This window comes from Rhinoderma darwinii, chromosome 9, assembly GCF_050947455.1.
Source record: "Rhinoderma darwinii isolate aRhiDar2 chromosome 9, aRhiDar2.hap1, whole genome shotgun sequence".
Taxonomy (NCBI): domain Eukaryota; kingdom Metazoa; phylum Chordata; class Amphibia; order Anura; family Rhinodermatidae; genus Rhinoderma; species Rhinoderma darwinii.
Genome location: NC_134695.1, coordinates 652,665 through 673,815, shown reverse-complemented (window position 1 = coordinate 673,815; position 21,151 = coordinate 652,665). Strand labels below are relative to the sequence as shown.

The following is a 21,151-nucleotide window of genomic DNA, read 5'->3' as shown; positions in this document are numbered from 1 at the left end:
GCTCATGAGCTCGCTCCATACTTCACCCCTCCCTGCGCCAGGATGTACAGTTACGTCCAGATTAGAAGAGGGGTTAATGGATCCTGCCTGTTTGCGTTAAACAATTTACCAAATCCCATACACGGGTTTTACACCTCATTTTAGAGCAGTAGGCAAAGGCATGCAAATCAGTACTTTTCTCCCCGGTGCCGACGGGAGAATGCAGCTATAGGGGGTGCAAAGTTTGCAGTTGCACCAGGGCCCTGGGTCCGAGGAGGACCAATGGCCCGTCTGCCACACAAGAGAACAGCAGTAATATAAATGGCACATTAAAGCGGTTAGGCCCTGGTAGAGATTTTGCATCAGGGCCCAGGGGATTAAAGTTACGTTTTTGCTGATGCGAATTAGGAGTTCAGAACTATTAGCATACAGTATGGGTTAAAATTAATGACTGAACATATTGGAATATGCTAAAGAAATAAAAACCACACTAGCAGCTTTAGTAATGAACAATACATGGGTAAACCAGAAAATGCTCTTATTATGAGAGATGGCATTGGACTAGATTACGGTTTAAGCATCAAATAGACAGTGACATTTATTACATAAGTAGATATGTTTTTTTACATCCAAGGTATTTTTGCATTATCTGTATTGTGGTGATAAAACACATTTATCATTTAAGGTGAAAACATTTCACATCAAGGTATTCATTTTGCCTGAAGAGATACAACGCACATTAATTTGAAATATTTTCTTTGATGTGCAAAGAGCAAGCAGAGCAGAATACAGCAGGGCTCTTTGTAGAAAAGGCCTCGTTTTCGTGTGTTCTTTCTCAAAAAGGTTCCTTTAAATGATGGTTTTGCGTAAATCTAGGATAACAGTTTTGCCAAATCTATCTTTTTTACTTAAAATGATTAGCAGATTATTTTATTTTTTTTAACGTTTGTGCTAGCAGTGTTTTTGGTTTGTTTTTTTATGAGCTTTAATGGGTTGTGATGATGCTTTCATTGCTACATAAAATTCAAGGCTTTCCAATATTGAAATATTAAAACTCTCAAAAGAAAAAAAGTTTATTAATTTGTTTAAAAACTTAAAGTGTACCTCCGATTATAAACAAATTTCCATGAATCAATAGTACAAGTAAAAAGACTGCTGGGACTACCAGCGATCATGAGGGTCACATATCCCCTGATTAAATAAAGTGGTGGTCATGTGTGCGCACTATCGCTCCATTCACTCTTTGGAAGTGACGGAAATAAGCAAGTACAGCGTTTCAAAACAGGAAACATGAGACCCTCGTTCTCATGATCGCTGGGTGTCCTAGTGGTCAAAATCGACACAGAGATAGATGGATAAGTGATATGTTTTTGGTGGGACAACCACTTTAACTGTTCACACCGAATTCACCGATAAAAACCATAGAGGAGATGGATTTTCAGCTTCCCTGAGAGAACATTTGACCATAAAAGTTTATAAAAAGAGGGGAGGGGAGAAAAAGCAGGAGATTAGCACCTATTAAATATCTCCATACACATCATAGAGGAGATCCTGCTCCAAACAGAGGCAGCAGGATGGAGGACATTATACATCAAGTAGCAGTGTAGCTGTGTGAATCAAGCACTGGGGTCAGACAAAAAGAATAAAAAAAAAAACACACTTACTAGAAGCTGCAGTGTCTGTACCACCTGTGTAGAACTGGTAACGGACCATTATAGGGTTACTGTATGGCGGTATTAATGGTTTTTTGGTCTTTGTATAGAGATAGTGTACACTTGTCCCTGACTGCCATAGTGAGTGTACGCCAGTCCCTGACTGATCAGGTTTTTCTATCTTAGACTTTTATTTTGGTTTGGGTTTAGGCCTTATTCACATGAACGTGTTAAACGTCGTTGTGACTGCCGTTGTTTTGATTTTTTTAACTTTATAATAAATAAAAAAATAAAAAAATTTATTAGTCACACTAGGGGACTTTACTATGTGATTATCTGATAGCTTTTTATTATACACTGCAATACTTTTGTATTGCAGTGTATTACTGCCTATCCGTGTAAAACAGACTATAGGCAGACCTGGGGGCCTTTATTAGGTTCCTGTCTGCTATAGAAACACTGTCACCCTGTGATCGCATTGCGGGGTGCGGGTGAGGTGAGAGCCAGCCCCCTTGCTATTGATCGCCGCATCGGAGTGTTTAAAGAGCGGGATCGATATGGATATCGATCTCGCCCATTTGAGCAGGTATGCCTCCAGCCGTCAGCTACCTTCGGCAGTAGAGAGCAGGGAGATTTAACTGCTCCCCACTGTGTTTATTTATTCCGACGCCGCGCCGTAAAAAGCAATTGAAATAAAGCCCCTTAAGTGTTTTTACGGCGCCCACTATCGTGTTAGAGTAGTGGCAGGGGGGGGGGGGGGTGACCAAGCAAAGCTTGCCACTTTTATCCACCCCCCAAATTTCAATGCTGAACCTATGTATGTATGCATTTATTTAGGGCAGCCGTCATGGCGGTACTGCAGTAAGGGGCGGGGCCATAAATAAAAAAAAAAAAAAAAGGGGCCCGCTCTCTGCCGCTGGAATTCATATACTCACGGCAGTGGGGCCCTTACGATTTCATTTTGGTAAAAGAACAAGGTCTCGTCACGAAAGCCGGGGGCCCGTTCTTTACACCAAGGTAAAACCATAAGGGCCTGCTGGAGAGTGAGATGTGCCCACCCCTCCTTCACAATAGCATGTGGGGAGAAGACAAGCAGTGGAGACATCATGGCAGCGGGAGTTTTGAACTCAGCCTCAGAGGATACGTTCAGCAGCAGCAGCAGTCATCTTCTTCTGACACAGTGAGTACTGAGTGATGTCTATGTCCGGCTGCTGCTGCCCAGAGTCTCCCCAAATAATGTCCTCCTGCCCCCATAGAAAGCAAATATCTTACCCACTTCTGTATTAGTTCCTCTTAAGGCTATGTTCACACGGAGTATTTTGGGGGAGAAATATCTGCCTCAAAATTCCGTTTGGAACTTTGAGGCAGATTTTCCTCTCCCTGCACGCCGATTTTCGCGCCGTTTTTCGCCCGCGGCCATTGAGCACACGGGGTCTTTTGCCGAGTTTTTTGACGCGGAAACCGCGTCGCAAAACTCGGCAGAAACGGCCCGAGAACGCCTCCCATTGATTTCAATGGGAGGCGTCGGCGTCTTTTTCCCGCGAGCAGTAAAACTGCCTCGCGGGAAAAAGAAGCGACATGCCCTATCTTCGGGCGCTTCCGCCTCCGACCTCCCATTGACTTCAATGGGAGGCAGGAGAAAGCGTGTTTTATGCCCGCGGCGCTCAATGGCCGCGGGCGAAAAACGGCGCGATAATTGCTGTTCACACGAAGTATTTTGGGGGAGGAATATCTGCCTCAAAATTCCGTTTGGAACTTTGAGGCAGATATTCCTCCCCCAAAATACTCCGTGTGAACATAGCTTTACAGCGCGAAATACGCTTTCTCTGCCTCCCATTGAAGTCAATGGGAGGTCAGAGGCGGAAGCGCCCGAAGATAGGGCATGTCGCTTCTTTTTCCCGCGAGGCAGTTTTACTGCTCGCGGGAAAGACGCCGACGCCTCCCATTGAAATCAATGGGAGGCGTTCTCGGGCCATTTTTGCAGAGTTTTGCGACGCGGTTTCCGCGTCAAAAAACTCGGCAAAATACCCCGTGTGAACATAGCCTAACACTGCAGCATAGGATTCTATTACAAGCAGCAGCTCTTCAAGGGCTCTTATCTCCTGTGCTGTGTAAAATGTGACAATAAACCGGTCTTCTTCCTTTGGTTACACAGCAAGGAAGATAAGAGCCATCGTAGAGCTGCTGCTAGTAATACAACCCTATACTGCAGTGTTCAGAGGAACTAATACAGATGTGGGTAAGATTTTTGCTTTCTATCGGCGGGGGGGAGGGGGGGAGGGTTAGAGTTAGATAATAATGGGAGCAGGGAGATGATAAAGGGAGCAGGGAGGGAAAAGATTTGTTAGAGTGGGAAGGAGAAAATGGAAGGGGACTGACACTGGAGGAGGCATTATACTAGGGGGAGAAAAATATATATATAAAAAAAGTAGATGATATCTTAGGGGGAAGGGAGACATTATACATGGGGAGGGGTAGAGGATTGAGAAAGGATACCTGGAGAAGTTCGTACCTGGGTAGGGGGGAGAGAGAGAGCTTATACCTGAGGCATAGTTGCTAACAGTCCCAAATTTGCCAGGACTGTCCTGAATCTACAGAGACAGTCCAAGCAACTGCCATATTCAATTGTATCGGAGTCCTCAGGACGCAGATACAATTGAATACTATGGCAGAGCAGGAAACTATCCGTTTCCTGCTCTGCCATTCACCCCTCCAGGAGCAGAACCCCCAGCCAGAGAGTTGCCGACGTCCTGTGACATCATGGGCTCCTCCTGGACTGGAATACCCTGCGCCACACACAGCCCCCTGTAGATAGAGACTAATTGCTAAACTCTGGCTGCTGGTAGGGGCCTGGTGGAAAGGTGTCTGAATTACTTAACAGGTCTGGTCTAGGGTCTGAATTTTTATTCTGGTTTGGGGTCTGTAATTATTTAGAGGTCTGGTCTCTGAATTAATTTTGTTGTGTGTTTTTTTACACAGAACGTGTGTGCTGCGTTTGAAGAGAATGGAAAAAAAATTAATCGGCGGTGGGAGATCTTAGGGACTGCAGCAGCCAGAACTACATTTTGGTGAGTGACTCTGCTGTGTATAGGACTGCAGCAGCTTCAGTGCAATAATTTTTGTTTATGTTGCTCCCCCCTACAGATTCTTTGCACACACACCATATCCCTTTTTGCCCCCCCCCCCACAGAGCCGCTGTCTCTTCCATGTCACTCTACAGAGCCCCTGTGATGTTGTGTCTCCACCCTGATACCCACCTCCCGTCTCTGCCCTGTAGCTCCAAAGAAACCCTGCTATTTTGCTTTTCACGGTGCGCTACCTCCCACCCCTTTACATTTCACCCCCCCCCCCCCGATAATGAGGGGGTAGGGGCCCAGAAATTCCTGATGGCAGCCCTGTATGTATGTACACACACACCACCTATTATTCGTGTACATTATATATAGTGGCGTTATTCATGTATACTATATATGACAACATGTATACCCTATGACTGCAACTTTAGCATGTACAGTATATAGCAGCATTATAAAAGATAATGGATTTGTGCAGTAACGACGACAAAAATGTTGAGGTCATCCACTTAATTAAATTGATATCCTATTTCTCCTTACTGCTCAAAAAAAAAAAAAAAATATGTCGAAATTAGAACTACCGGTAGTTGGATTTCCAGGAATCCATCATGACAGCACCACAGGAGGAGGTTGCCCTATTGACATGTTACTTGCACAAATCAGAATTTCAATAAAGGGAGGGAAAGTAAGGGTGCTGTCAGGATGGACTCCTGGAAATACAATTACCGGTAGGTCTAATTCCTACTTTCCAGTACATCCCTCATGACAGCACCGCAGGAGCAATACCAAATTATAATGCTCAGGGCGGGACTACGGATTGGAGGACTTTCCGTCCAAAACTTAAATCCGTATCTGACAGAACATCTAGCCTATAATGTTTGCAAAACGTATGATGTGTAGCGTCCATGGCCGCGGGCCGTCGGGTTCACTCACCTCCCGACGCCCGCAGCCATGGATCTGTGAGCGCTGGTCCCAGTCTCCCTCCTAGGAGACGCCAGCGCTCACTTCCGCTCCGTTCGGCTGTGTCCTGTAGGGTGCGCGCGCACGCTCGCGCCCGGCCTTAAAAGGCCAGTGCGCGCAATAAGGAAATAATCATCATCATCAACTGCCACGATTTCCTGGTCTATAAGAAGGCCCATGGCCTTCTAATCCTTGCCTGAGCGTTGTTAGTTTTCCCAGTCTGTCTTGCAAATGGTCCCTTAGTGTTTTCCCGTTCCTGTTACCCGTGCCTTGTTCCCCGTTCCTGTTTTCCCTGTGCTTTGCCTTAGTATCAAGTCGTGCCACGTCCTGTGTCATCGGCCACGTCCTGTCATCTGCCACGTCCTGTGTCATCTGCCACGTCCAGAGGAATCTGCCACGTCTGGCGCAACTTGCGGCTCCTGTGTCATCCGCCACGTTTGGCACCATCCGCTGCACCCATCTCATCTTTGCCAGAGCTGCGGCCACCATCTGGACTATTCAGGTACCCTTGTGCGGGACATTGTATTTATGGGGTTTCCTGTGGTTTGGCCAGCTGCCTTCCCGCTACGGCGGTATGGCCTAGTGGGTCCACTAACCCGCTTCGTGACATGATGGCTTGACCAAGTGGCAGCTCTGCAGATTTGGTCCATAGAGGCTTCTCTTCTTTCTGCTCGGGATGCCGAAACTGCCCTCGTTGAATGGCCCATAGTGCTTGGGACTTGTATGGTAGTTTTTACCCATCCCGCTAGAGAGCCTTTCTTTCCCCCATACAGGGTAAATAGATTTTTATCTTGTCTCCAATAGGAGGTTCTATCCAAATACTGAAGAATTGTTCGCCTGACATCCAGGCAATGGAATTTTTCTTCTTGTTGGTATTTAGGATCTGGACAAAAGGAAGGTAGCATTATTTCTTGTTCCCTGTTGAAGGCAGTAGATACTTTCGGAATAAAGGAAGGATCTAGCTTTAGAATGATCTTGTTTTCTTGTACTTTTAGGTAGGGTTCTATGACCAACAGAGATTGGATTTCTCCAATCCTTCTTGCTGAAGTAATAGCGAGTAAGAATGCAGCTTTTAGAGTTAAAAAATGCATACTAAGGCTGGGTTCACACGACCTATTTTCAGGCGTAATGGAGGCGTTTTACGCCTCGAATTACGCCTGAAAACACTGCTCCAATACGCCGGCAAACATCTGCCCATTCATTTCAATGGATTTGCCGATGTACTGTTCCGACGACCTGTAATTTTAAGTGTCGCTGTCAAAAGACGGCGCGTAAAATAACAGCCTCGTCAAAGAAGTGCAGGACACTTCTTGGGACGTAATTGGAGCAGTTTTTCATTGAATCCAATGAAGAACAGCTACAAATTACTCCAAAACGCGAGTACGAGCAATTAAGTCTGAAATTCAGGAGCTGTTTTCTCCTGAAAATAGCTCCGTAATTTCAGACGTAAATGCAGTTATCGTGTGCACATACCCTAATCGTGTCAAGCAGCTCAAAAGGGGGGGAAAATTAGCAAAGAGCCATTAACACTACATTCAAATCCCAGGTAGGTACGGATTTCTTTAGGGAAGGTTTCAGTTGAGACTGCTTGAGTGAATCTTCTGATCCACCGATGTTCAGTAAAAGGAGTATTGAAAAAATTACTTAAAGGGAATGTGTCGCAAATTAAACCTTTTTTTTTTAAGTGTCGTTACTTATTTCTATTATATTTTTTAAGTTTTTTGCTGTATTTTTTTATTTTTATTTTTCCGTATGGTGGAAAGTATTAAAAATTAAATAATAATTTGACATGTTTTCCAATGTTAGCCACCAGGGGGAGCACTTCCCAGAATTACAGCAAGGTGAATAAGGCAAAGCAACCTGACTCACAGCTGCTGTAAATGTGGGAGGTAAAGGTGTCTTCAAATTGCTAAGCAGTGTCTGGCAGCCATATTGGGTGTGATTCTGCAGCTGGAAGAAGTTATAGGACACACCAAAAGGCTAAGTGTATGTTCACATGCTTACTAAACAAAGGGAAAACCGATCCTGATTTTCAGCCATTTTTTAATCAAACTTGCGTTTTTTAACGGCCGTTTTTGGAGCTGTTTTTCTATAAAGTCAATGAAAAACGGCTCCAAAAACGTCCCAAGAAGTGATGTGCACTTCATTTTGGTCGGGTGTCTTTTTACGTGCCGTTTTTGGAAAACTACCACATAAAAAACGCCCTGTCGGAACAGAACGCCGTATTTCCCATTGAAACCAATGGGCAGATGCTTGTAGGCGTTCTGCCTCCGATTTTTCAGCTGAAAACATTGTGTGTGAACATACCCCTAGGGTATGTGCACACGCTAACTGCATTTACGTCTGAAATGACGGAGCTGTTTTCAGGAGAAAACAGCTCCGTCATTTCAGACGTAATTGCTCGTACTCGCGTTTTGCGAGGCGTCAATTACGGCCGTAATTTGGAGCTGTTCTTCATTGAATTCAATGAAAAACGGCTCAAATTACGTCCCAAGAAGTGTCCTGCATATAATGTATATAAGTGTCCTGCACTTCTTTGCCGAGGCTGTTATTTTACGCGCCGTCTTTTGAGAGCGACACGTAAAATTACAGGTCGTCGGCACAGTACGTCGGCAAACCCATTCAAATGAATGGGCAGATGTTTGCCGACGTATTCGAGCCGTCTTTTCAGGCGTAAATCGAGACGTAAAACGCCTCGTTTACGCCTGAAAATAGGTTGTGTGAACCCAGCCTTAGAATGATGAAAGTGAAGTGAATGACTTTTCAGTTGACCGGTTCACACGCCGTGTATTTGACATGTTTTTTTTTTTGCACATTTTACGTGCAAAAAAAAAACCGCATAAAAAACGCTTGATTACACTTGATTTTGTGTGTTTGGGGGATGTGTGTGTGTGTGTGTGTGTGTGTGTGTGTGTGTGTGTGTGTGTGTGTGTGTGTGTTCTTGCCGCTGATTCTTCAAAACAGCTGATAAGCGGCTATGAAGTATCAGCGGCGCCCATGCACACTCCACTCTGCCACACACACGGGAAAAGTCTTAAATGGGTCGTCCAGGAAAACATGGCGCCGCACCTGTCCTCAGGTCGTGTGTGGTATTACAGCTCTATCCTATTCACTTCAATGGAGGTGAACTGCAATACCAGACACAACCTGAGGACAGGTGCGTGGCTGTGTCTCCAATCCGGACACCCCTTCTGTCCTGAGATGACCCGACGGGGGAGGCGGGTGTCAGAGCCACCCACCGCCATCACCGCAGACAGAACCACACAAGTATGGCATGAGGGCAGGGCTTGTCCTGAGTGCACGGTCTCTTGTTATGGACAGAGTTATAGTCACATGAACCCCGTCTGATGAACCGGTAACCTAGGTCCGATCACATGACAGAGGGGGTCACCAAAAACCCTGTGCACCCTCAGTCCGTCCATCCAGCCCTTTCCTGGTTATATCTGCGTCTGGGAAAGCTGGGTGACCACCATTACCCCTCATACTGGAGTGTTTAGGGATGTGACTAATGAACCTCTCACACTCCAGTAGGAGGGGTAATGGTGGTCACCCAGCTTTCCCAGACCCCTGAACGGTAAATCTCTCTAATTGTGCTGAGACTGAGAGGTTCATTAGTCACATCCTCAAACAGTCTCAGCACAATAGAGCGGGGGAGCCGTCGGGGGTCACGAGAGCGGGGGTCTGTGAGGTAGAGAGTGGGACATGCAGAGACACACATCTTACCTGTAGTGCAGCTGGTCTTCAAGATGGCGCCTGCTCTCTCCCTGCAAACAGCTGCTCTGCTCTGACCTGCGTCTGCGCAGGACAGAGCCATAGTGCAAAGTCAATGGGACGGGTCCCGTTCATTGACTCCTATGGACTGGAGCTGCCATATTCCATGTCTGTATGTGTCGTTAATCGACACATACAGAAATGGAAAAAAAAATGGCAGCCCCCATAGGGAAGAAAAAGTGTAAAAATAAAAAAAAAGTAACACACAAATTAATACAAACGTTTTTAACAAAACACTAACATCAAACTGATATTAAAAAAAAAATTTTGGTACACTGTTCCTTTAAGACTGAAATTTGCACTTTTTAAAAGGTACTAGGGCTAAGCCCTTTTTTGAATCCGGATTGTAGAAAATCTAGGGATTTTCGCGATGTTGGGAGTAAATGGGTCTCCATACTAGGAACAGAATTTCTTCCAAATTTTTTGAGGTAACTTCTTTATGACTTGATAAGATAGTTGAAATTACCTCGTCTGACAAACCTTGGTTTCCAAAGATCTGCCTTTCAGGATCCAGGCTGACAACTTCAGAGTTTCTATTCCCTGAAAGAATAAGGGACCCTGGGAGAGAAGATTCTTCTTGACTGGGAGCATGATAGGGTCTTCCAATGCTAGGTGCTTTACGATTGGAAACAAGCTTATTTTTGGCCAATAGGGAAGAATAATGATGAGCTTTGTCAAATCTTCATGGATTTTTCTTAATAACATTGGTATTAGAGGAAACGGAGGAAAGGCATAGGCCAGATCCATGTCCCAGGGATGGGATAATGCACCTACCCCCAATGGATTGTCTTTGAGATTTAGGGAGAAGAAGGTTTCTACCTGGGAGTTTTTCCTTGTGGCAATCAAGTCTATTTGTGGCTAACCCCATCTTTGGGTTAAGGACAGAAAGACTTCCCTGTTTAGGGACCATTCTCCAGGGACCCCCTTGCTTATGTTGTTTGTGCAGAGCCACCAATGAAGAGATGATTTCACGGTTTAGGAAATCTGAATCCTTGAATTCAAGGAGTTCTGTTTTCGATCCCACTGGGATAGGATCAGAGTCTGTAATGGTCTGGAGTGAAATTGACTCCATGGAATAGATTGGATGCAAGACGTCATCATTCCCAACATCCGCATTCCTTCCCTTATGTCCTCACTTCTGTTAGTAGAAGTATTTGTTTCTCTCTTGGGAGGAAGGAATGTTGAAGGGAGGAGTCTAGTAGCACTCCTAAGAAGATCTTCTGTTTTTGGGGAGGAAGACTTTACTTCTGGAAGTTGATGATCCATCCCAATTCCTGTAGCAGGAAAAGAACCGGTGACCGATGACTGTTTAAGATAGACTGAGTATCTGCGGTCAACAGGAAATAGTCTAAATATGGGATAATTACTTTGCCCTGACTTTTTAAGAATGCAATAATCTCTGCCATAATTTTTGTAAAAATTCTGGGGCGGAGGAAATGCCGAAAGGGAGGCAGACAAACTGGACGTGGAGAATGGAAGGACCGTTCTGAATCGCAAATCTGAGGAACCTTTGGTAAGCGGGGTGGATAGGGACGTGATAGTACGCATCCTTTAAATCGATTGTACACATTGATGCCTCTTCCCTTATTAGAGGAATAGTCTATCTGATAGACTCCATCTTGAATTTCCAATATTTTACCCATTTGTTCAGTACCTTCAGGTTGATTGCCTATAAGAACCGTTTGGTTTCTTGACTAAGAAGATCTTTGAATAGTGACCCTTGAATTTTTCTTTGTGAGGAACTGGAGTAATTGCTCTCAATTTGAGCAGTTTCTGGACGTCCAGGATAAGGATCTGATAAAGATCTTTTGCTTGGTACTTGGTTATTAGAAATTTCTCTGGAGGAATGTAGGAGAATTCTAATTTGTACCCCTCTTTTATAATCTTTAGAACCCAAGGGTTCTGGGATTTTCAGGTCCATTTGGAATAAAAATGTTGGAGTCTTCCCCCCCACACTCTTGGCATCATTGCTTAGAGGGCTGAAATTAGTTATTGGGGTTAAGGAGATATCCTCGACCCCTTCCTCCCTTGGGGTAACTCCAGCGACCAGACTTCCCTTTCCCGCTGTAGATCTGTAAGGTTGGCTCCCTCTGTTGGCAAAACCTCCGAAACTGAGTAAGTTTTTTAGGTTTCTCTTCTGGAAACCCCTTTTTCCTATCCGCTGCGTTCTACAGCAGGTTATCCAGGAGAGGACAGAACATCAGAGAACCTGTAAATGGGATAGAACATAACTTGTTCTTGGACTTCGTATCGCCTGACCACATTTTGAGCTAAAATTCTCTTCTAGCAGCATTTGAGAGAGCTCCATGCCTGGCAGCAAATCTATTGGATGCCGCTGAAGAGTCTACCAAGAATCTGGTTGCCATCTTTAGTAAGGGTAGGGATTCTAATAGATCTTCTCATGATGTCTTCATCAACAAATGGGTCTCCAGCTGGTTTAACCATATAAACATTTCTCTTGCTACAGATGTGGCCGCGATATTCATAGAGATCAAAGCGGATGAAGATTCCCAAGCTCTTTTCAGAAGCCAGTCTGCCTTCCGGTCCATGGGGGTCCTTCAACTGAGAGGAATCTTCAAATGGGATTATGTTTTTTTTTAAGCCACCCTGGATACTGGGACATCTACTTTTGGGATCTCATCCCAAGAATTTGTGTCTTCTGGATCAAAGAGGAGTCGGTTTTTAAATTCTCTTGAAATGAAGAGTCTTTTCCGAATCCTCCCATTCAGTCGTTACCATTCTCTTGAGATTTTTGTTTATTGGAAAAATCTGTGTTTTCTTCTCCGATAAGCTCCCAAACATCTCATCCTGGATGGTATGGGGTTGGTCTTCTTCTGGAATATCCACGGTATCACGTATTGCCAGGATTAAGGTATCGGACATCTCAGAAGAGAAGAAGAATTTCTCTTGAGTAGATGAAGTTGAAGGCAAGAGTTCCTCTCCTTCTAACTCACCCTCCGATAAGTAATAACACTCCTGCTACGAGTCCGACCCCTGAGATGGTGGGCACTTCAGTCCGTGGCCTTTTTGCCCAGGAGTGTGAGGGAGTTCCTTAAGGAGGGGCGAGGGAGGCTACTGACTGACTCACTTCTTCGCGAATCATAGCCCTAAGTTCAGACATAAATGTCGGTTGTTCCTCTTAGTAATTTTGCAATACAATCTTGACACAATTGTTTCCTATAGGACGCTGGCAATTTTTTTGCACAAGTCGCAGATTTTTTAACCTTTTTTATCAGTTTGTCTCTGAGAGGAATCTTTATCCTAAAGAAAACAGAAGGCAGGTAAAGTATGGTGTACTTACATACGGAGTCATAACCCTTACCCCAAGGGTGAGACTCACGTGACCCCGGTACATATACGGGATTCCATCAGAACGAGGAATAGACAATGCAATATCCACAAGATATAAATCCAAGTTAGAGGTATCAGCTCTAACTACATACCTGTGTGTGTCCCTTTAAATGCGGGCGTTTTGAATTTCCCGTCTTTCAAGATGGCCGCGGACCGGAAGTAGCCCGACAGCATTTCCGGTTGCGGCTATTCGATTGAGGTGCGGCCGCGTCATAGCCAGCAACTGAGCAGACCATGCAGCGCTTACAAGGATGTTTTGCCGGCGCTGCCAACCATATGGAGCAGCCGGTCCCCGCATGGTCACCCAGCCGGGCCGAAGCCTGCTTGGGAATCCTGAACCCCCCACCTCTCGTAACAGGGGTATTAGCCTAGGCTTTAGGAGGATTAGAAGGGGGAGTGCACAGACTCCCCGATCATGCCCCCTGCCTGAGTTTTCTCCTGCAGCACCACAGGAGCGACGTCTCTCTGCTCCTGACCCTGTAGGGACTGGAAGAACACTGGCAAGTGGGTGGTGGGAGGGGCCTTTTAACCTCTCTGTCTTCCGGTCCCTATAGAGGTCAATAGGGCAACCTCCTCCTGTGGTGCGGTCATGAGGGATGTACTGGAAATAGGGATATTATAGGTTATATATCCTGGTGGTGTATGACATTTATTGCACACATAAATAAAATTACAAAATATTAATGTATTTTGAGAAATAGCAATATAAAATTGGACAGAGGCCATTTTTAGCCAGTCACCATTGACTCATTTCCATCAGGTCCCCATTACTGCAGCTTTCCTTCTATGCTGCTTAAACATTTTATCATGGACATTCAGCCCATCATTTGTTGTTCTTAGTTATAATTCAATAAATCCCCCAGAACCGTTTAAAACATGAGCAGCATAAAAAAGGAGCATCAGAAACAATGGTTTTTTTTTCTGCCAATTTCGGCCTTGTGGGCACAGGGAATTGTTTTGCCTCACTACGTTTCGACAGCCATAACTTATTTTTTTTTTTGCAAACATATGAGGGCATTTTTTTTTGCAGGACAAGTTTATTATTTAATAGCACCATTTTAAAGTACAGATATCTTATGGTTTTACTTATATACGTTTTTTTGTGAGGTAATGCTTTTTATTTTATTTACCCAGCGGATAATTCTGTGGATTGGGGAAAAAAAAATGCTTTTTATTTGTCTGTTTAATAACTTTATTTACATTTTTTTCCCCACTATGGGACTATTTCTTCTGGATTTCACTTAAACAATGCGACTGAATATCTTTTGTATTCCAATGCATTGTTGCTTGTCAGCTAAAATGTACAGCCTATTAAGCATCTACATATGGCAGTCATATTTATCCATCAGCCCCTGCGATTGTGTCGTCTGGTGGTGGTGGGGGTGGGGGTCTTCAACAGGTAGACTTTTCTCTTTGTTTTGATCTTGTATAACAAGACTCACTATTGACCGCTCCATGTATTTGGAGTATCTCAGATCCCGATAGTTGCCGCTGTAGGCTGGCTGTCGGTCGCAAGGGTCCTCACGCAGGTGACAGTGAAAACCTTCCATTACTGTGTCATTTCTATGCTTTAGCAAGTCATATAGGCTATGTAAGTGTAAGTGTTAGAATCTCTTGATACAGCAGGTTTGGTATAGTGAAGAGTCTAGGTAGGTGGTCTTGGAGTAGGGTGGTCTGATCAATTTATATGGGTATTTCGGTAGCTAGACCATGGTAGCCATATTTCTAGAAGTTTTTAGCATTTCCTAATCTCCCAGTATGCTACTTAAAGGAACAGTGTCATCACAATTTTTTTTTTTAATATGTTAAAGATGTTAGTGCTTTATTAAAAACGTTTATATTTATTTGTGTGTTTGTGTTTTACTTTTTCTTATTTTTACACTTTTTCTTCCCTATGGGGGCTGCCATTTTTTGTTCCATTTCTGTATGTGTCGATTAACGACACATACAGACATGGAATACGGCAGCCACAGTCCCATAGGGACTGCGAACGGGTCCCGTCCCATCCACTTCTGTGTACGCCGTCTGTGTGGGAACTGCGCATGCGCCGCTCCCACACAGTCCAATTTGAAATTGGCGCCGTCGCGGCCGGACAGTAAGATTACTACTTCCGGTCGCGGCTTCCGGACTTGTGCACTTGGACCAGCGGCAGCAGACGGAGCGGACGGGCCGGAGGGAGCCGCGGCGGCAGGAGCAGGTAAGGGATTTCTATGTATGTTCGTGTACGTTTACTACTGTATGTAAACCTACTACACTGTGTGTTAGCTCAAAAAATGGCGACACACAGTGTAGGAGGTTAGACCGTTCAAACCCCTCGTTTATCCCGGCACTAGCCAGGATAAAGGAGGGGGGGATGCTGAGAGCTCACTAGAGCGAGGGCTTTTTACCCAATTTTGCAATGCTGCAATTTTGGGAATAGCTCCATCTAGTGACCAGCAATGGGAAATATTATAAATTAGAATCTAATTTATAATATTTCCTGACTCGTGAAAAAAATAAAAAAAATGTGAACAATGTTTAATCACCTACACACTAAATGTTTAATTAAAAAAAAAACAAAAAAAACAAACCATGTTTTTCTGGCAACACATTCCCTTTAAGGTAATGGAACTAATTTACAAGTGGAGGCGATCTATCTATGGTTGTAGCAGAAGATTACTCATGCAGATATTATTGACCAAAATAGAAATGCCTGCCAGTAGTGGAGACCAGTAGCCACTCCCACCACATGTAAAAGCAGGTACCTACTTCGATGTAGCATTTTCAGCATGTACCTGGATAAGAATTACCAATAGTTTCAATGACCATATTATTATTTTTGGAGCAGTAACGTCAATTATTTTTACTAGCGAGTCTCTACAATTGATATACAATATCATTTTAATACTCACCATGAATAGAGAAAGTATATAAAAAATGGAAGAGAGACAGAGAGTTGTAGCCACCGCCAGTCTCGAATGCCATAGGCTAAACCTGCCAAGGCAAGCTGTCCAACTGTGTATGAATATCCTGCCAAGGTGCCAGTGATAGTTCGAACTTTGGTTGGTACCCATTCCACAACTGTCAAGACAAAACATTACAAGAAAAAAAAAATAGACATGAACAAAATGGGGTTGATTTATCAAGGTATTTATACCAGTTATAAATGTGAATGTTGGGGAAAGTGGAGTCGCACTAAAAAGACCTGTCATTTTCAGCCTACCCCAGATTCATCAACAGGCATTCACTCGGTTGACAAATCTGGTGCACACAACATGAGGGAGAGGTACTGGTACAACACATGCATGGTATGCCAGAATTAATTTCGCCCATTGTGTCTGCTCAAAAGGGGTAACTATACTTTCAGACAATTTCTGACATGTCAGAAGTTCTGATCGGTGGGGGTCCAAGCATTGAGACCCCAACCGATTGCTAAAACGAAGCGGCAGAAGCACTCAGGTGAGCGCTGAGACGCTTAGTTTGTGCTCTGCTTTTCTCGGAAAGCCGATGTAATGGTGTACGGCCGGTGGGCCCATATACGATCTGTTGAGTCACCGTACACCGCTACATCGGCTTTCCGAGAAAAAGCGATCAGAAACCAATCGGCTCAGCGCTCACCCGAGCGTTTCATTTTACAATCGGTGGGAGGGGGGGGGGGGGTCTCAGTACTCGTACCCCCACCGATTAAAACTGCTGATATGTCACTATAACTTGTCAGAAGTTTTCTGAAAGTTTAGTTACACTTTAACATACACATGTAGTGAATTATAGATAACAAAATGTTAAAGGCTCATCCGCCATATCTGTAGTCGGTACTAATCGGTTTTATGTCAATAGGCTTGATTTTATAAAAACGGTCGCAAAGCTATAGCCGCAGGCTAACAATGGGGTGAAATTCTGACTCTTTATATATTATGTGCTAATAACAGACCAGTCAATGTAATATAAATTATTCATATGCTCCTTTTTTGTTGGAAACTCCACTAAAACTTAAGTTGCACTTTGTATGGATTATTATTGCGCAATGATACTGACACGGATAGAGCTGTGCCAACATGAAACAAGTCCCCGTGGCACAAGATGCATGGGTATCATGAACGCCGTTTTATACCGCTTTATCTGTACTCTAAAGTATTAGTGGACATCAACAGGCACAATGTTAGAGCATTGCTTTATAACTACTGGTAAAAGCAAGTTACTGTATTGCTAGCTATCTCTATATCCTGTAATACTACAGAGATGACCTGATCAAGTAGCTTGTTTTAAAAAAAAAAAAAAAATAAATAATAGGAGGACCTGTTAACTCCCCTGTCTGTTTTAGTAAACGCTTTCATAAGATAATAATTCTATAAGATAATAATTCTAAAGCATCTTTTCTTCGTACTCTGCGTTGTGCCGTTCCACTGTTATTATTACTTGAAATATATGAATAAACTGAAAACTGGGCGTTCGCATTGGTTCGACGGTACCAGAGTGTGTAGGGGCAAGTCCCAACGGCAAGAGGAACAGACACAAACGTATAGCATTATATTTGCATACGTCGTCCATTGAGATTAATGCAAACTACGCTTCAGTACTTTAAAAAAAAAAAAAAAAAAACAGTATCCCAACGTAAACCATGACCAACTGAGACCAAATGGATGCCATTTTGGTCTACATTTGACCCATTATAGTCTGTGTATACTCGGAGCTATAAGTTTCAATGCTTTTTTAGTGTTTAAAAACGTATACGCTTGGCGGATAGCACAAACTATGTGAATGGGGCCTTATTCTCATATATTGTCATTTTTATTTGATTGCTACATTTAAAAGCATCGTGTAAGAAACAGAAAATAAACATCTATTGAACAAGTCTGTGCAGTCAATCAGGGACACTACTTGATTTCTCTTAGGTGCCAGATGCCGTTAAGTGGTTAAATTGATTATTCTCCTTTTATTTCAGTTTATCCGAGAGCATCAAGAGTCTGAGTTCTCGGAAATGATCATTCAAAGCTGCAGATTTCCAGTGTCAGTGTCCAAACTTCAGGGAAACCACAATGCATGACTACGATAAATGTGTGTTATTTCTTTGCAAAGTCCCATAGGTAAGGTGACACTGATGGGGTCTGTTACTGAAGCGTTCTCTTGGTCAAAAGAACCCTTGTTCATAAAACTTTTATCAGTCTGTAGTTCAGAGTGAACCTACTATAGGTACATGGTAGGGCGACCAGTTGGCCCTGAATTGAGAACTCTGGAGAAAATGGGGGGGGGGGGGGGTGAGGCAAATGGGTAGAATGTGTATAAATAAGAGCATTAGGAATTTGTGGGGGAAGGGAAGGCAGCAGGGGGTCATGTAAATTATCTTCTTTCCAACACCGATCATGCTGATCTTTAGGAACAGAGGTTAGGGGGGGGGGGGGCTGCATTTTAAAACGCCTGCGTTGGGCACCAATAGACATTGTCCTTCCCCTGCATAATGCAATAATCACCAATGGTAAATGTCTTACACTCACAGCCAAATACTGTAGTTCTAGTTATATTTAGGTCAGTTATGGGTACATGCAGAAAGTATGCATATCACTATAATTTTATACCTTAAAATATTACAACCATTCTTTACATACTTAATGCTGTAGTGTTGAGTCCTATTCCAGACAGAGCCATTCCTCCCAGGAACCGAAAAACACAGTAGGAGAGGTAATTTGGAGAAAAAGCTGTGCAGGTTCCACTGACAGCCATTTGCAAGTAAGACCAGATCAGCAGTGCTCTTCGGCCATATCTAGAACAATTTGGGATTTTGTATGATTGTAGTGTTAACAAAAACCAATATTGGACATAACCTAGTACACTCTAGGTAGAATTTGATGTTAAATAAGTACAAATGTATTAATTTAAAATTAGAGTCAAGTCCATTTACTATATGAATAACACAAAGGACAAGAATCAAAGACATACAGTATAAATCGCTAAAAAAATATCATATAACAGGATCAGCTAAGATCATATCACAAAATTCCCATTAATTACAGATCCAAGACAAGATTCACAATACAATATAATTATATCCAGTAATCTGGTATAAAGTTTGCCTACCAATCCAGGTGTACTTATCTATTTTTTTATGTGATCAAGGGGCCCCTTTGATATGTAGGTTGTATGTTCGGCCAAATAGATGTCCTTAATGATGGTATGATGAGCCTGTGTCCATTTGCCGTTTTTAGGAACACAAATCTCTCAAGCAACACCTCCAGTTGTTAGAAAGAAATCTTTTTTAGTTGAGGGGGAAGATCTGAGTTCCATTCCCCAGATTCGACCAACATGATCCAATTCCAGCCACCTGTGTAAGGTTGAGGTCCACTCCCAGCACGGAGTGAACCACACAATAGGTCCCAATTACGTTCTTCAGAACGGGGTCAATAAGGGAGATAAGTTCCCGATATTTCTCACCCAGCAAGGGGATCCAGCACAGACCTCCTTGCTTCGTCTACTTGTACCCGTACATTACGGTTCAGTTTGCGGTACAGGACCAGGTAGTATTGACCCAGCATGGTATCGGCTCCAAAACAGGTACACGGAGTGTGACGTCAGTACATCCACGTGTCAAAGTAAATTTTCATTAGCTAACGCGTTTCATCCACTCAGGGACTTCCTCAGAACCGATATCCACACCCAAGTGTTTTCATATAGTGTCCACTTTAATTAGGTAACGTTAATCTGTACCCATAGCACAGTCCGGCGTCATACCCCAACGCACGTTTCGGCAGAAGCCTTCGTCTGGGGGTTGTAGTGTTACTGGTGGAACAGAACTATACAACAAAGTATAAATTAATTCACCTACAGGGCATAAATTCTCACCTGTCTGAAAGTCCTCCGAGGATGATGGCTCCTACCAGGACACCAGCCATGTATAGCGATTGAGCCAGTTGTCTTCTATTTTTGTTTCCGCATACCAAATCCCACTAGAAGAGTGATTATCTGTATATTAACTAAATATTCATTACTCGGTTAACCAAAATATATGTGCCCAGATATTAGTCTATATTTTTTCAAATAACCAACCTGGTTTCTGTAGAAGTGCTTATACTAGACAATATTCGTGTATATGGTTGAAATGGCAGAGCGTTTACTGCAAGAGAGTGCTCATTTACCTGCATAAGAAGAACTAAACATGGAGAGTGCAAAGTGGTCATTGGTGATGGTCACTAAAAAAAATTGTGACCCTACAGAGATTTAAAGAGGCTCTGTCACCAGTTTATAACTGCCCTATCTCCTACCTAATCTAATAGGCGCTTTGATGTAGATAACTACTGTTTTTTTTTATGAACGTTTATTTTTTTCCTAGTTATGAACATTAAGATTTATGCTAATTTTTTCTTAATACCCAACTGGGCGTTGTAAAGAGAAAAGGGTAGGATGCTGACCAATCAGCATCATACATTTCTCTTCATTCGTGCCCAGCTTGATCTCATGGTCACGTCACTTCATCCTGCATGTCCTTCACAGGAGCTATGGAAGACTGAACAGACATCGCCTCCAGCCGCTGCAGATTCAGATAAACATCCTTCCTGGCATGGCTGGAGGCAATGTCTGTTCAGTTTTCTGTCGCTCCGGTGAAGGACTCGCAGGATGAAGGGACATCACAGCGTGATCTCGCGAGATCACGCTGTGCTGTGTATCAAGCTGGGCTCGAATGAAAAGAAATGTATGACCAGGGCCGGCCTTAGGTTGGATGGCGCCCTGTGCGGGACTCTATTGCCGCCCCCTACACAAATGCAAAAATGAACCACACCTACATAAAGACAGATATTTAGACACACAGGCAAATATAGATACACACATCTGGAATATATACATACCGATACATATATACACACACACACAAATACATAAAAGGCACGTATATACAAGCACAAAGACATTAACAAACAGACCCATATATACCCAGTACAGATAATGTAGTTATGTTACCTGCAGTCCTTTGTAACACCACTGATAACACAGTGATAACTCTCTGGGTAAAGATAATGTTGTAGATGATAACTATACCCACAGAGGTGTAATTTATATATATATATATATATATATATATACACATACACACACACACACACACACACACACACAGCGGGGTTTATAAGGGGGAAGCAGGGTTTATAAGGGACAGCACAGATATCTTTGTTTTCTATGTTCTACTTTAATATTGAACACACTTTTACAAAGAGACAAAAACACATGCAGGGACACACACAAATATATACACACATACAAATACACACTGTATACACACACACACACACACAGCGAGACACACACACATATACTCACCATCTTTCCTCGCTGACCGGATCACAGGCTTCATGCAGGACGGGCAAAGGCAGAGCCCAGTGGTGCCCCCTACATGCTGGG

At 43.4% G+C, this 21,151-nt stretch overlaps 1 protein-coding gene across 1 annotated transcript in view; it reads right to left on the bottom strand.

Moving 5' to 3' along the window:
- Positions 1 to 21,151, bottom strand: part of LOC142660235 (solute carrier family 22 member 6-A-like) — a 77,917-nt gene that overhangs the window by 38,873 nt on the left and 17,893 nt on the right. Inside the window, exons 2-4 of the mRNA XM_075836818.1 lie at positions 19,601 to 19,704; positions 18,370 to 18,524; positions 15,679 to 15,847 (exon numbers count right to left, since the gene is read on the bottom strand). Of these exons, the coding sequence (XP_075692933.1) occupies positions 15,679 to 15,847; positions 18,370 to 18,524; positions 19,601 to 19,704 (428 nt within the window). The remainder of the gene's footprint in view (positions 1 to 15,678; positions 15,848 to 18,369; positions 18,525 to 19,600; positions 19,705 to 21,151) is intronic.